This window comes from Mirounga angustirostris, unplaced genomic scaffold (assembly GCF_029215605.1).
Source record: "Mirounga angustirostris isolate CCGP_5_RB_7025 unplaced genomic scaffold, mMirAng1.0.hap1 SCAF_2, whole genome shotgun sequence".
NCBI lineage: Eukaryota > Metazoa > Chordata > Mammalia > Carnivora > Phocidae > Mirounga > Mirounga angustirostris.
The window spans coordinates 14,051,825-14,066,501 of NW_026991710.1; the positions used below are offsets into that span (position 1 = coordinate 14,051,825).

Sequence of the window (14,677 nt, forward strand, 5' to 3'; positions counted from 1 at the left end):
CTAGTTTACAGATAAATGACTTGTGCCAAAGGCTATAATGATTAAAGCCAAGAAAAAAACCATATTCTCTCAATTCTTAGTCCTTTCTATCACTTGTGAAGACCCAGTCCCTTGTCCCTAAATGGCTGACTACTTAAATATGAAGACTACTGAAGTTACTTCCTACATACACACCCTGCACATACACATCAGAAAAGAACTGGCCAATCTGAATGAAGAAAGGTCTCAGACTTGTTTTTCAATAAATAGAAAAGACTCTAGGTTATAATTGATTTTTAAAAGTGACTGAGGATGCAGGGTAGAAGATATAACTAAAAAGATAGTCGGGAATTTGGGGCAATGTGTACAAAAGAGAAGTAAAAGCAGATGAAAATGTATGGGCTGTAAAGAAGCAGCTAGACAAATGGGGGAAAAGCAGTCTGGTAAACTATGATCAACTAATTGAATATGATTATGAGTTTTTACTTGATGAAGAAAGACAAATGGGAGATGCTACTGCTTTGTAAACTAAAAAACCAAAATAGGTATTCCAAATAATGACTTAATATAGATTATAAGCTAGACTGAAACACAATAAAACCAGCAATGCAGATGATCTAGTATGATACAGATTTTTAAAATGAATTTAAACTAATTTCTTGTATTCAGGTACTCCAAAGCCAAAAGATTCCTTAGAATGTAGGAAGGCATCATTCTTCTGATCTCCCCATATATGAAAAGACAGGATTATGCTAAGTGATATACTGTGATTCTAAAACTCTGACTCTTGGGGCACCTGGGTGGCTCAGTCGTTAAGCGTCTGCCTTCGGCTCAGGTCATGATCCCAGGGTCCTGGGATAGAGCCCCGCATCGGGCTCTCTGCTAGGCGGGGAGCCTGCTTCTCCCTCTTTCACTTCCCCTGCTTGTGTTCCCTCTCTCGCTGTGTCTCTCTCTGTCAAATAAATAAATAAATCTTTTAAAAAAATAAAAAAATAAAACTGACTCTGTGGCTCTAAAATAACCCTGGAATATTGATCATGCAAGCCCTCACTCTCTTTTCCTCTAATATGCCTCATGATCCTTTTATTGTTTATCAGCATTCCCACCAGAAAGAATTTATTGGCAAAAACATAAAGCTCAAAGCTGCTAATAACCTCTGTAAATCACTAATAATAATACTATTTATGGAATGCCTTCTATATGGTAGACACATATTAACATATATCAACATAACTAATTCTCAAACCAATTTACAGATAAGAAACTGAAGTATAGGGAGGTTAAGTAACTTGTCCATATTGGTAAGTGGTAACACTAGGCTTCAAACACAGGTAGTCTAGCTCCAGAGCCTATTTATTTGCAGTATTTTCTATACAAATAAAAGATCTGGAGAAAGATAAATTAAGTTGTGGGTTTGGTTATTATCAGCACATTTGAAGTAAGTGGTACCATGGTATCAAGAGTTGGCTGGAGCTACTATACTATAGAACTATATTGTCCAATGAGGTAGCCACCTGGCCACATGTGGCTATTAAGCACCTGAAATGCGGCTAGTTCAAATTAAGATGTGCTAAATGTATAAAATGCCTAACTTCAGAAATTTAATATTTAAAAAAAGAATGTAAACTAACTCATTAATAATTTTTGTATGGATTAATGTTAAAATATTTTGAGGATATTGGCCTAAAAAATGTGCTTTTCAAATGTGGCTACCATAAAATTTTAAATAAAATATTTGGCTCCCATTGTATTTCTACTGGACAACACTGGTATGTAGAAAAGAAACTGGAGTTTATAGAATGATTCTAATCAAATCTTTGCCATTTTGTTTTGTTGTTGCAACCTTAGGCAAATCAGTTACACTGAGTATTAGCTTCTGCATCAGAAAAAATAGGGTTTAAAAACAGTCCTGGGGCACCTGGGTGGCTTAGTCGGTTGGGCGTCTGCCTTTGGCTGGGGTCATGGTCCCAGGGTTCTGGGATCGAGCCCCGCGTCCGACTCCCTCCTCGGAGGGGAGCCTGCTTCCCCCTCTCCCTCTGCTCTCCTGCTACTGCTCTCTTGCTCACTCTCTATCTCATTCTCGATCTCAAATAAATAATTAAACAACAGCAACAACAACAAAAAGTTCTGAAACCTACTGTTCAGTTTTGGTATCTAAATCTATTCTCCACTAAAAAAGAATGGAGGGTTCTTTGGAGAAATGGTTTATGTCGGGGCTGGGACAGGTTAAGTACAAGATGAACCTGGAATATCTTGTTTTGGCAGGAAGGAAGTGTTCAAAAAGTCATTTGAGAGATGAGGGTGAGAGGGGTTGTAAGAGGTGAGACTTGTCAAAAAACATTGGAACCAGCTTGATGAGGCTCCCAAAGACCAAACCTGAGACAATCTGGGAATCAAAGTAATGACAGTAATGGATTTAACCATTAAATAAAGAATCCATGAGTTCATGCTGATAAAAATAACTGGATAAATAAATAAATAATGGAGGAGATAGGAAAGATTGCTTTATGACAGAATACCAAGTACTAATTAGAGAAGGAATGACGAAGTTGGAAAATCATGAATGGATATTAAAACTTGTGGACGAAATATTGGTGAGACTATGTTAATATCCTGTTCCTCAAAATATTTTCCCACAAATTACATTATTAATTACAAAAGGATAAATAATAACTTTCAGGGAGAAATATGGAGAATACCACCTTAACCAAATTTTCAAAGCCAGCATCACCAATATCGGGACAAACCAACATCATGAACCTCAAGATATGATGTACTGATAAAGAGAGAACATCTCTTTAGAGGTATTCTGCCAAATATGTATAAGCAATCTAGTCATGAGAAAACAACAGACAAATTCAAATTAGGGACATTCTACAAAATAACCATACTGTACTTTTAAAAAATGTCAAGGTCAAGAAAAACAAGAAAGGCTGAGGAAGTGTTCCTGATTAAGAGAGACTAAAGAGATAGTACTACCAAATGCAATACATGATCCAGGACTAGGAGGTAGGGGGAGCTTATAGATAAAAGAGATAAAAATTGAGCATGGATTATGAAATAGATAATAGTATTATGTCATTTTTAAATCTCCTGGTTTTAATAATTTACACTGTGGTTAGGTAAGATAACGTCCTTGGTTTTAGGAAATATACACTGAAGAATTTAAGGGTGGAGAGGTATGATGTCACTAAAGTATCCTCAAATGGTTCAGAAAAATACAGATACAAGGCCAGAATGATAAGTGCTGCATAATGTAATACAACTGGTGAATGTGGGTAAGGGTACGTAGGAATTCCTTGTACTATTCTTCCAACTTTTCTTATAAATTTGAAATTTTATCAAAATTAAAAATTAGCAAAAAGTAGAAAAACAAAAAACTTGGCCTATCTCCCAGACTGAATATCCTAATAGACTATATAAGACCTGGTAATATTTTAAAATATGCTAATGCATTTCTTTTATGCTTGACTTTACTTTGTTTTAAATTTAATGACTTACCAGATACTAACTGCATTATATATTCCATAAGACCCAAGACTTTATCCGTTATCACTCGATGTCATACTGAGTACTAGGATACTATTTACTATATCCAATAAGCATGCAAACATTTGTTAGCTGAGCATACTCAAAATTACAGCACTGTATAGGATGATTATAGAAAAATAAATTATAAAAAGCACATTATAAACAGCTATTAATTAGGACATAAGAGTTTGTAGAACAACTTTTCAATTAAACTGTAAAAAAGAAAAACCAGAATAAGTCAGAGTAGTCACAAATTTAACCTAAAGACATGAGTTCCACAAATAGAGAAAAAGCAAACATCACTTTCCTTATCAAGAGTTAAGCATCTTAGCTAACCACCAGCAGTCATGACAACTAAAATGAACTTTTTCCCTTATGAAATTAGAATATTATATGAGTTATAAAAAAAATCAGATTACTTTAAAAACTTGGGCTAAGAATTGAGATTTAAAACTTCACTACCGGCTCAATACTAATTTGCTGTATGAGCCTAGGACATTGCTTACAATTTGTCTCATAAGACTTTTGGATCATTTTCTTTTCCAAATTATAGAAAGTATAATTTATGAAAATGATTTCAAGCAATAAGAGCACTGAATATATTCAATACAGAAATATAAACATATATTATATATATATAAATACACATATAAATATTCACACACATGCAAAAGGAAAAAGATTTGGGCTTTTTTGTAAATATGTTTACAAAGTTAAGTATTGAATATAAGCACGTTAACAGCAAAAGGTAATTTAAGATAATCACACAAACTACATTTAATCCTAATTCACACTATGAATAAGTGCTTCGCATATACAATACTGAAAAAAAAAACAATCAACAAGTGTATATCCTGTTTAAAAGAGTTTTAATGTTTATGTAAAAATAATGACAAAAACAAAGTATGAGATGGGTTTTACTAGGTCTCCTGGCTGGGACTATGGGAAACAACTCTCAAATATAGTTAAAGCCCAGGAAAAAATGTCCTCTCAAATACAGTACAGTTATACATTACATTAAAAATATAATTTGGAGATTGCATGTTAGACATACCACATCAACTCAATTTTCAATGTCTTCCAATCTTGTGTGTCTTAGTAGGTAAGGCAGAAAGATACTCTAAATCCCTTTTTCCATCAAATCCAATATCGTGTTTAAAATTTGACTATTTTTCAAAACTACACATATTTTTGTGATACAGAGCCATACTTAATGTATCTAAACAAGAAGAAAAGGGAAAAACCCTAAAGTATTCCAAAACATAAAAACTGACCGAAGACATGTACAAATCACTGTGTGCCTCGGTAAAACTTAACACAATTATATCGTGAGCCAGTGTTTCAATGCTGTCATCCTGCCTGATTCCCACCAAAGGAACTCCACAATTTCTAAACAGGTTGTCAGTGGAAGAGATCTTTACGTAAGCAATTATAAAAATGGGTCCATTTTGTATTCAGGAAGCACTAGCAACACTTGGCTTAACATTTTTATAAAAGAATACCCTGAGGGTTTTAATTTTTTTTTTCACTTTTTCTAAGAACTAAAATCACTTATAAATACTTGACTAAAGCTATTTCCCAAAATATTTCCTTAAATAAGACCAAAATATATTTTATAAGGGTAAAACAGTTTACCGCTTAAAGTGAACTTAAATGCTCCTAGTCGGAGCAAGTTTCCTTCTTGTACATTTTCCTATATCCACCGTATTCTGCAGTGCACATTTCTAAGCTGAAGCTGTACTAGTTTATTCTACCACGGTCTCCTTTTCACTAGGGAAAAACAAGAAAGATCTTCAGGCGCTAACCAAACAAATCTGCGGGGGGTGTGGGGAAAAGGGGCGCGAGGTGGCGCAAGAACAGATGGAAACAAGGTAAGAGAGTTGTTTTCTTAAGGCAGTAAGGTACTTACTCCTCAACTCCAAAAGCCAAGATTTAATCGCCAGTCGAGCAAACTGCTACTGCTACCCATCCACTCCTTAAGACAATGCAACCTTCCTTTCTACCTCTATTCCTACTCTCCAACCCACAACCCCCTTCCAAAGCAAACAGGCACAACACACCCCATCCCATAACCCTCACAGTCCCTTCTGCGCCCGCTAAACCAACCTGCTGGGTAACAGCTCCTCGCACACGTCTCAGACCAAAAAAGCGACCGCGGCACGGTGGGGGGTTCCCACAATCTCCTGCCACCCCGAGCAACCCGCAGAATGACAGCCCCAAGCCCAGAAGTTTGTAGCAAAACGATTCCGACCCCACCAAAAGGGAAGACGGAATTGCAGGAGAACGGGGATGGGAGGTGGGGAGGGCGATGTGCGTGTATGTGCAGGGAAGGGTCCATCACATGACAGTACAAGAAGACCAGAGTCGTCCCGGCGTCCGCGAGGGGAAAAGGAGGGGGGGAGGGGGGGAGGGTGCCGTCGTCATGGCAACACCCCCCATCCGTCCAGACTTCCAAAGAGGGAGGAAGAACTTCAAATCCCAACCGTCAGCGCTCGAGCAGCTCCTCCTTAAAGGGGTACACACAGCGCCGCCGCCGCCGAGCGCGAGAGGGCAGAGTTGGGTGCCCCCGCCCCTCGGGCGACGCCCCCGCTGCCCCTCGCCCCCCGCCGGCCCACCCGCGACCCCCGCCCCGCGAGCGCCGGGGGGTCGCCCGGTCCCAGTCCCCGGGAACTCGGCCGCGTCCGCCAGCCCGGCCCCCGGCGGCGAGAAGGGGGTGTGTGTGCGCCCGGCGGGGGCGCGGACCAGCCCGCCTTCCTCCCGCCGGCCCTGCCAGCCGGCTCCCCTCTGTCCCAAGGCCGACCCACCGGGCCGCTGCCTGCCCCCCGACAGGGTGGACGGCGGGCTGCGAGGGGCGCCGCGGAGTTTCGGGGAGAGCGCGAGCGAGCGGTTTCCTCGGGGGCTCAGCGAGCGGGTCCGAACTAACAGTTCCTGAGAAGCCCAAGAGCTGAGAAGGGAAGGAGCGCGAACCGCGCCGGGCGAGAAGCCCCCAGACAAAAGGCGAGCGCCGGAGCCGCCGCGCCGCCGCCGCTCCCATCGCGCTCCCCCATTGAACTGACCCGAACGGGAGATTCAACTAACCCCCTCAGCCACAAACTCCTCGGGCTGCGGCAGCCGTCGCCGCGCGGAGCCGGGGCTCCGGCCCGTGTCTCTCTTACCTACACAGTGCATGAGGCGGTGGCGCCAAGAGTCGAGTTCCCGCCGGAATCCTCTCCTCTCCGCCGCGCACCGAGGGCTCCGGCACTGAGCGGCGGCGGCGGCGGCAGCAGCGGCGGCGGCAGCGGCCATTCTCTCTCTTCCCTTGTCCATCTGCGTCCCGCGTCACGCGCCCTCATTTACATACGAGCGGCGCAGGCACGAGGCAGGGGCGCGAGCCCTCGGCGCGAGCCCCGGAGCGCGCGCCCCCCGGAGGGGGGGTTGATTGACACGTGTCACTACCTTCCCTATGCCCTTCCCTCCCCCTCCCACCGCTCCCTCAGGGAGAGGCGGGGAGGGAGCGTGAGGAGAAGGAAGCAACCTGCAGCTTCCGCTGACCCCGCCTCCCCATCCACTCCCAGCTCCCTCCTCCCCCCGGAGTTTACTCAAGCAAGCCATACTGCTCCCGCCGCCGCCCGCGAAAATCCTGAGCGGGAGCGAGAGGCTCGGAGCCCGGCCAGAAACCGGCGTGGAGCGGACTAGCAACGCCTCCCTTCTGATTTCGCGACGGGACTCGGGCCGCCCGGAGACTTCACTTCCCAGGCTCCGTTGCGCCGGGGCCCCGGAGCGGAGCTTGCCGCCGCTACGCGATGCATGCCGGTCCTTGTAGTCCAGCAGGAATGGGCACTCACCAGTTCTCTCACAGTGGGCTTGCAGACTGGCCTTGACTTCTTTGCGCTGTGCAGCTTGTGCGCTTAGCTTCCAACTCGCTGAGCACAGGACTGCGTAGCCCGCGTCGCCGAATCTGACCCAGTCGCCTTAGCTTCCCTGGGCTCCTCGATAAGAAGAGCGGTGGAAACCGCCAGAGTTGTCTGCCCTTTTAGGGTTCAGGCTGCTCTTTGTGCCTTAAGTGCTGGAAACTTTGGGGGTCACTGTCATCCCGCCACCGCAGGGAAAGATCAAGCCGGCCATTCGGCTGCATCAGAAATAACTGCCATATATCCAGAGAGAGATCCCACAGTGACTTCAGTTTCCAGGGTGAAGAGATCTAGGAAAGCGAGAATATTTGCAAGGATTAGGGAAAAGATGAGGGGTTTTTCATTGAAAATTGTTTACCGGGGGATTGGGTGTGGCTGAGTGAAAACTCCAAAAAAAGAAACTGTTATGCTCCGCAAAATGTAAGCTCCTGTAGGACAGCGACCCATTGAGACGTCCGTATATTGGCATCTCTCACTTTCATGACCTTCGTACAGTGGGTGGCACGGGATTTAGCACTTCACAAACGTGATGAAATAAATTCTACGCTGTGCTAGAGAAAATATTTCTTCTTCAGAGAGAGGGAAAACTTTTTCTTTCTTTCTTTCTGTCTTTCTTTTTGTGTGTGTGTGTGAAAACTTTTGATTGGATATAAACTCCAATGACATTTTTTTCATTTCTGCACCAGAGTGCATGGATTTCTGTATATGTGCAGGTGTCAAGCCAAAGCTAAGACTCCCAAAGTTTGCTGGGAAGTACTGTGTATTAGTGGAAATTTATGCACAAGTCTTTGGGAAATATGCTTTACTCTTCTTGGAAACTCCTATGCATTCAGTTTCACCCTCCCTTTTTTGTGGCTTATCCTTATTGGCCTGCTTGCTTGCTTGCTTGCTTGCTTACTTTTTTTTTAGGAGAAAGTATTTCATTGTTCATCATTACCTTTCAATAGTGAAGATGTAGTTTTACATTTCACAAAGAAAAAAGAATGAAATTTGAATTTCACAGTCACCTTTTCCAGAATGGTCACAATTGAAGAAGCAAGTGAAATCACTAGTGAAAGTGCTTTGGGAATTATCAGTGGATAATTTCAGTTACAGATTCCACTCAATTGCCAGGATGATCGGCCTTTGAAGTTTTCATGATCACTTTTACAGTAATCTACATTAGTTAGGATGGGCTAGGTTATAATGCAGTAACAAAAAATCTAAAAATTGTAGGGGCTTAAAACAGCAACGAAGAACATATTTCCTGCTTACCTGCCTGCTCATGGGGAGCTGGGTTTGGGGTGGGGAGGCAGGGGAGTTTCACTACAGATGGTTCTCATCAAGCAACCAGAGGCTTGAGAAGGTTCCAATCTCTAGAACTTCCCCACTTGCATGATATGCAAAAAGAACATGAATGGCAAACTGGTTCTTCCTGAAAGTTATACAAGTCAATTCCACTCACATTTCTTTGACAAAAGCAAATCTTATGGGCATGCTAACTTCAAAGGGACAGGGAAGTATAATTCTATTTGTCCAGAAGGAAGATAACCCAAATTTACTGGTGAACTGACCAATGCTTACTGCAATTCATTCTTCTGGTCATCAATTTACAGTTATTCAACTTAAACTACAAAATACTTTAACTCCTTTCACAAATGAGACAATCAAAAATTTTATTCAGTAATGGCATTAATTTCAAAGTTCAGCATCTCTGGGTGTTGCTTGGTAGTCCCTAAATTAGAACAGGATAAAGCTTCTCTTGTTAAAGAGAAAGTATCTATCCTCCCTGTTTATACACATATGCACACTCAACATGTAGTGCTGGAATAGGGACAAAATAACCATGGTAAACATTCCTATTTAGAAAGGGGAAGAATGGGAGACACACATGAATAGTTGTAGCAAATATTTTACCACAGCCAGCATGGATTGCCAACTTTCCAGACTCTAACAATAGCCTCCTTGCCACCACCCACTGAGTTTCTAAGTCACTGCTACATATTTTAAGTTTTCTGTCATAACTATACCTCCTGGGTACCAATTTCTACATTAGTCAGAATGGACTAGGTTATGCTTTAGTAACAGTAAACCCAAATCTCAGAGGTTTAATACAAAGGTTTTTTTTTTTAATTTCAAGTTTTTATTTAAATTCTAGTTAGTGAGGGCGTCTGGGTGGCTCAGTCGGTTGAGCGTCTGCCTTCGGCTCTGGTCGTGATCCTGGGGTCCTGGGATGGAGTCCCGCCTTGGGCTCCCTGCTCAACAGGGAGTCTGCTTCTCTCTCTGCCTCTGCTGCTCCCCCTGCTTGCTTGCTCTCTCTCTCAAATAAATAATTAAAATATTTTTAAAAATTCTAGTAAGTGAACATATATGGTAAAATTGGTTTCAGGTATAGAATTTAGTGATTCATCACTTACATATAATACCCAATGTTCATCATAACAAAGATTTCTTACTTAAACTGTATGTTCTCCAAAAGTCAGTATCAGGGAGGATGGGGAGGACTGTCCCATGTCCATTAAGGGACCCAGGTTTATGAAACCCCACCATCTGGAAGCACCCTAGTCACCATGACAAGAAAAATAAGATGCTGAATCACAGTCCAGCTCTTAAAGGCTTCTGCCAGAAGTGACATAGTTCAGTGGGTGAAGCAAATCATGTGGCTGTGCCTAATTTCAAAGGAGTGATATATCAGATGGCTTTAAGGGCATAACAAACCACTCCAAAACTTAATAGCTTAAAACATCAACTATTCATTTAGCTCATGATTCTATGGAATGGCAATTTGTATTAGGCTCAGCCAGACACTTCTGCTGGCCTGCGCTGCACTTCCTTAGGTATCTGTGATTAGCTGCCTGTCAGCAAGGCAGCTCTGTTTCTGGGAGTGAGCTATCAGCTGGGATAACAGAACAATCAGGCCAGGTGTCCCTCATCATCAAGAGGCTAGCCCTGGCTTGTTCACAGGGTTGCATTCACAGTGTTCTAAGAGCAGCAAGAGAGCAAGACCCAGTACACAAGCACTTTATAAGTTTCAGCTTGAGTCACATTTGCTACAGTTCCAACAGCTAAAGCAAATCATATAGCCAAGCTATATTAACACAAAGAGCTGGAAGACAAATTGCAAATGGATGCAGATAGGGGAAAAGAAATAATTTGCCACTTTTGCAGTCTACTGCATATGGGAAAGTGCAATGCTACTGTGTTCCCCTGAAGAATGAGAAATAGAAATATCAATGAAGAGAACTAATGAATATCATTGCTGAAGAATTTCTGGAGAGAAGGGAAAGATCATGGCCATATATAATGAAATACATAAATGGAGCCAACTTTGGAACTCAGCTTGACTTAGAAGAGCAAAGAATTTTCCATGGCATACCACAAAGTATATTATAATAATCCAATAACTTGACTTTAGTGTAAGCTCAATAAACATAGAGATAGGAGTCTAGCTGATTCACTCTTGTATTCTCAGCATCTAGTGCTGTTCCAGGGACTTAATTGGTGCCTAATATTTTTTTTTATTGATTTGACAAATGTTTAGGATATCTATAAAGCCAAGGATAGAAAAAGGGTCATATCCAAGATGGTCCCCTACACTGAAAATCTAGTTACACAAAGGAATTTTCCTATAACAACAGATACATGATATGAAAATATTAATGTTTGGTGTGCCTGGGTGGCTCAGTTGGTTAAGTGCCTGCCTTCGGCTCAGGTCATGATCCCAGAGTCCTGGGATGGATTCCTGCATCAGGCTCTTGGCTCAGCAGGGAACCTGCTTCTCCCTCTGACCCTCTCCCTCTCATGCTGTTTCTCTCTCTCTCTCTCTCAAATCAATAAATAAAATCTTTAAAAAAAAAAGAAAATGTTAATGTTCTTTGGAAAGATGTTTTTGTTCTATTTCCTACATACATTATATCAGTTATTTATTCCCGTGTCATAAATCAATCCATAACTTAGTGGCTTAAAAGAGCAACCATGTGTTATTGTTCAAAAGTCTACAAGTCAGGGGCGCCTGGGTGGCTCAGTCGTTAAGCGTCTGCCTTCGGCTCAGGTCATGATCCCAGGGTCCTGGGATCGAGTCCCACATCGGGCTCCCTGCTCAGCAGGAAGCCTGCTTCTCCCTCTTCCACTCCCCCTGCTTGTGTTCCTGCTCTCACTATATCTCTCTCTGTCAAATAAATAAATAAAATCTAAAAAAAAAAAAAAAAAAGTCTACAAGTCAGATTGCCATTTCTGCTGATTGGAGAGGCTCTGCTGATCTTGGTTGGAATTGCTAATCCTGGAAGCTGCATGATCCAAGGTGGCCTCACTCTGGTCTGGAATTTGGCTCCCTGTTTGCTGGGGTAATGAGAATGACTGAGCCATGTCCCATCATCCAGAGGCTGGCTAGAGCTTATTTACATGGTGGCAGCATGTGAAGTACAACAAGAGAGTAATATGCAAATGATTTTCAAGACTTCGCTTGCGTTGTTTGCTTGCCACTGTTCCATTGGCCAAGGCAAATCACGTGCCCAAGCCCCAAATCTGGATAAGAGGACACTAACAAATGGCATGGATATAGAAAGGTGTGAGCGAATTGGGGTCATTATTATAATCAAACCACCATGAATATCCATCCAAGTTCACTATTATCTACCTAAAACAGATATAGTTTACTTGTTTGTTGTTTTTAGAGAGAGAGGCGCATGTGGGGAAGGGACAGAGGGGGAGACAGAATCTTAAGCAGTCTCCACACTCAGCAGCACCGAGCCAGACACGGGGCTCAGTCTCATGACTCCGAGATCGTGACCTGAACCAAAATCAAGAGTTGGGTGCTTAACTAACTGAGCCACCCAGGCGTCCCAGCATATCAATAGTTTTCATATAGTACCAAGTATAGACATAAACTGCTGGCAGAATTAATAGTTTCTTGATTTATGTGATCACTGGGTATTTAATTCTTTTTTTTTTTTTTTTTTAGATTTTGTTTATTTATTTGAGAGGGAGAGACAGATAGCGACAGAGAGCAGGAGCAGGGAGGAGAGGAAGAAGCAGGCTCCCCGCTGAGCAGGGAGCCCGACGTGAGGCTCAGTCCCGGGACCCTGGGATCATGACCTGAGCCGAAGGCAGACGCTTAACCTCCTGAGCCACCCAGTGCCCCTGGGCAGTTAATTCTTAATCTGGGGTACATTTTCATAGAATATGATGTAAACATACAAATAAATTGGAGTAGTTTGAAATATTCATGTTTCCATAGTAAAGAAATATGAAATTTACAGAGGGGTATGACTAGAGTCATATTTTTTGAGATACTAAACAAAAATGAAAGCTATTCTTTTACTTAGGAACAAAAAAACCCCAATATACTAGTAGGATTGTAAAATACCTACTCAATTATGAATTATCAACATGTAACATACAAACATAATATACATTTCTAATTTAATAAAATCTAAACACTTTTGTATGAATTTGATATTTTTAATTATAAGGCATAAATATTCAATGCCTTACTTAACTATAAAATTATTCATAATTCTGAGAAATCATTTTTTCAGTAAGTTTTATTAGCTGCTTTAAAAATAACACAACTTGCTATATTTCCTTTAGTTCTGAACTCTAATGCACTGTACTGATCAGAGATCGAAAAATCAAAGACAAATTTGATCAACCAATTATTTAAGGCATGGAACATAGCCCCATCCAGAAAATTTCTAATCAGCCACATAATCATATTATGCTAAATTTTATGCAAACATCTTGGATTCATCCGGGTTTATGAGCCAAAGATTTCTCAGCATTCTTTTTCTTTTGTGAGAATGGACTCCAAGGATATCATCATCTCAGATATACATGCTGTGCATTTAATTTCAATGCTTCGGTTAAATAATTAGAGATATCTAGAATAGATGAATGATTTTGTCTTCTCGATGCATTTCCAGATATCATCAACATCTCTTTTGCGCATTTTATAGGGAACAGAGATAAAATTTCATAGAAGGAATAAAAATTGAGAAAGCAGAAATAGTGATGCACCTCATTTTTTACCTTATAATGTCTACCTATTTCCTATTCCAAGACTATTTTTAGTATATATAAAAATGGACATGATAGTTGATCCAATATTGTCACTCATCTCAGGGTGGTATCTCAGATATTTTTCTTGGTGTTCTTTGTTTAGTTATATCATTAGGTATTTTTTAAGCATTACTGTTGTACCCTGTTACCATCTTCATATTAAATATCTTTTTGTTGGACACAATTTTCACTGTATTAAGAAGATTTAGGCCCTAAACTGTCAGGATACCCAATATGAAATTAGAGTAAGCATATTTTCTAATTTTTTTTTTAACAAAATCATACGCCTTTGAGCTTGGCATCTGAATTTAATACTATTTACCATCTATTTGCTCTTGTATCAAGGCAGATCATGATAGAAGCTGATCTATCACTACTCTTTTTTGTGTCCCCTTGAAACCCCTCCCCCAGCCCAACTCATTATTATCGCTTTCATTTTTAGCCTTATAATAATTTCAATGTATTATATGCTTAATGATGGCAATTTGATCCAATTTAATCCAATTGCATAGTTTAGTATCAAAATCAAATAAAAATGTCATCCATATCACCTAGACTATGATAGTTTAGAGAGAGTACAGGTCTTACAGGTCAATTCCTTATTTTTGCAGATATGGAAATTGAGGCCCAGAGAGGATAAGCAGTTTGTGTAGGTCACACAGTTTATAAGTAGCAATACTCAAACTAAAGATCAGATTTCCTACTTCCTAATCTTGGCTCCTTTTACTATAATGATAGCCACCATATTTTGGAACACTTACCTGCATTATTAATTCATTTAACCTTTACCATAACCCTATGCAATAAGTACTGTTATTATTATTCCTATATCTCAGAGAAGGAATTATAAATTGGCTCAGTGAAGTTAACTTGTCCAATGTCACTTAGCTAGTTAGTGGTGGAACTGGAATTTTCATCTTTGTCTTTCCAAACTTAACCTCTACTTTACATTGGCAAAGCAGAAAAGAAGGTGATAAAGCTGCCTCGTAAGGAATCAGAAAGTGAGAAACATGGACTTTACCTGATTTTCATGAGGGACTGCTGTTGATTTGGAAGAAGATAGTAACACAAACACAGAAGTGTGGTCCTTACCATCCAGCCAAACTAGGCTTTCTGTTGCCCCCCATCTGAGGCTTCCCTTCTTGTTCAATACCTCCAAACAAAATCATAGTAACTCCCTTCCATGTTCTTGAAACATTTTATTTATACTTTTTCCCATGGGTGTTATCACATTCTTCCAA

General features: G+C 41.1%; 1 protein-coding gene across 10 annotated transcripts in view; it reads right to left on the reverse strand.

The window, feature by feature from the left end:
- The window catches only part of LCORL (ligand dependent nuclear receptor corepressor like), a 161,355-nt gene extending 154,352 nt beyond the window's left edge, over positions 1-7,003 (reverse strand). The window contains exon 1 of one of the 10 annotated variants that reach the window (XM_045881414.2): positions 6,666-6,987. In XM_045881414.2, coding sequence (XP_045737370.1) covers positions 6,666-6,816 — 151 coding nt within the window. In that variant the 5' untranslated portion in view covers positions 6,817-6,987. Of the gene's footprint in view, positions 1-5,616; positions 6,141-6,665 lie in introns of those variants that run through there. The other 9 variants (XM_045881415.2, XM_064584320.1, XM_045881408.3 and 6 more) reach the window with 9 other exon arrangements.
- Between the last annotated feature and the right edge of the window lie 7,674 nt (positions 7,004-14,677).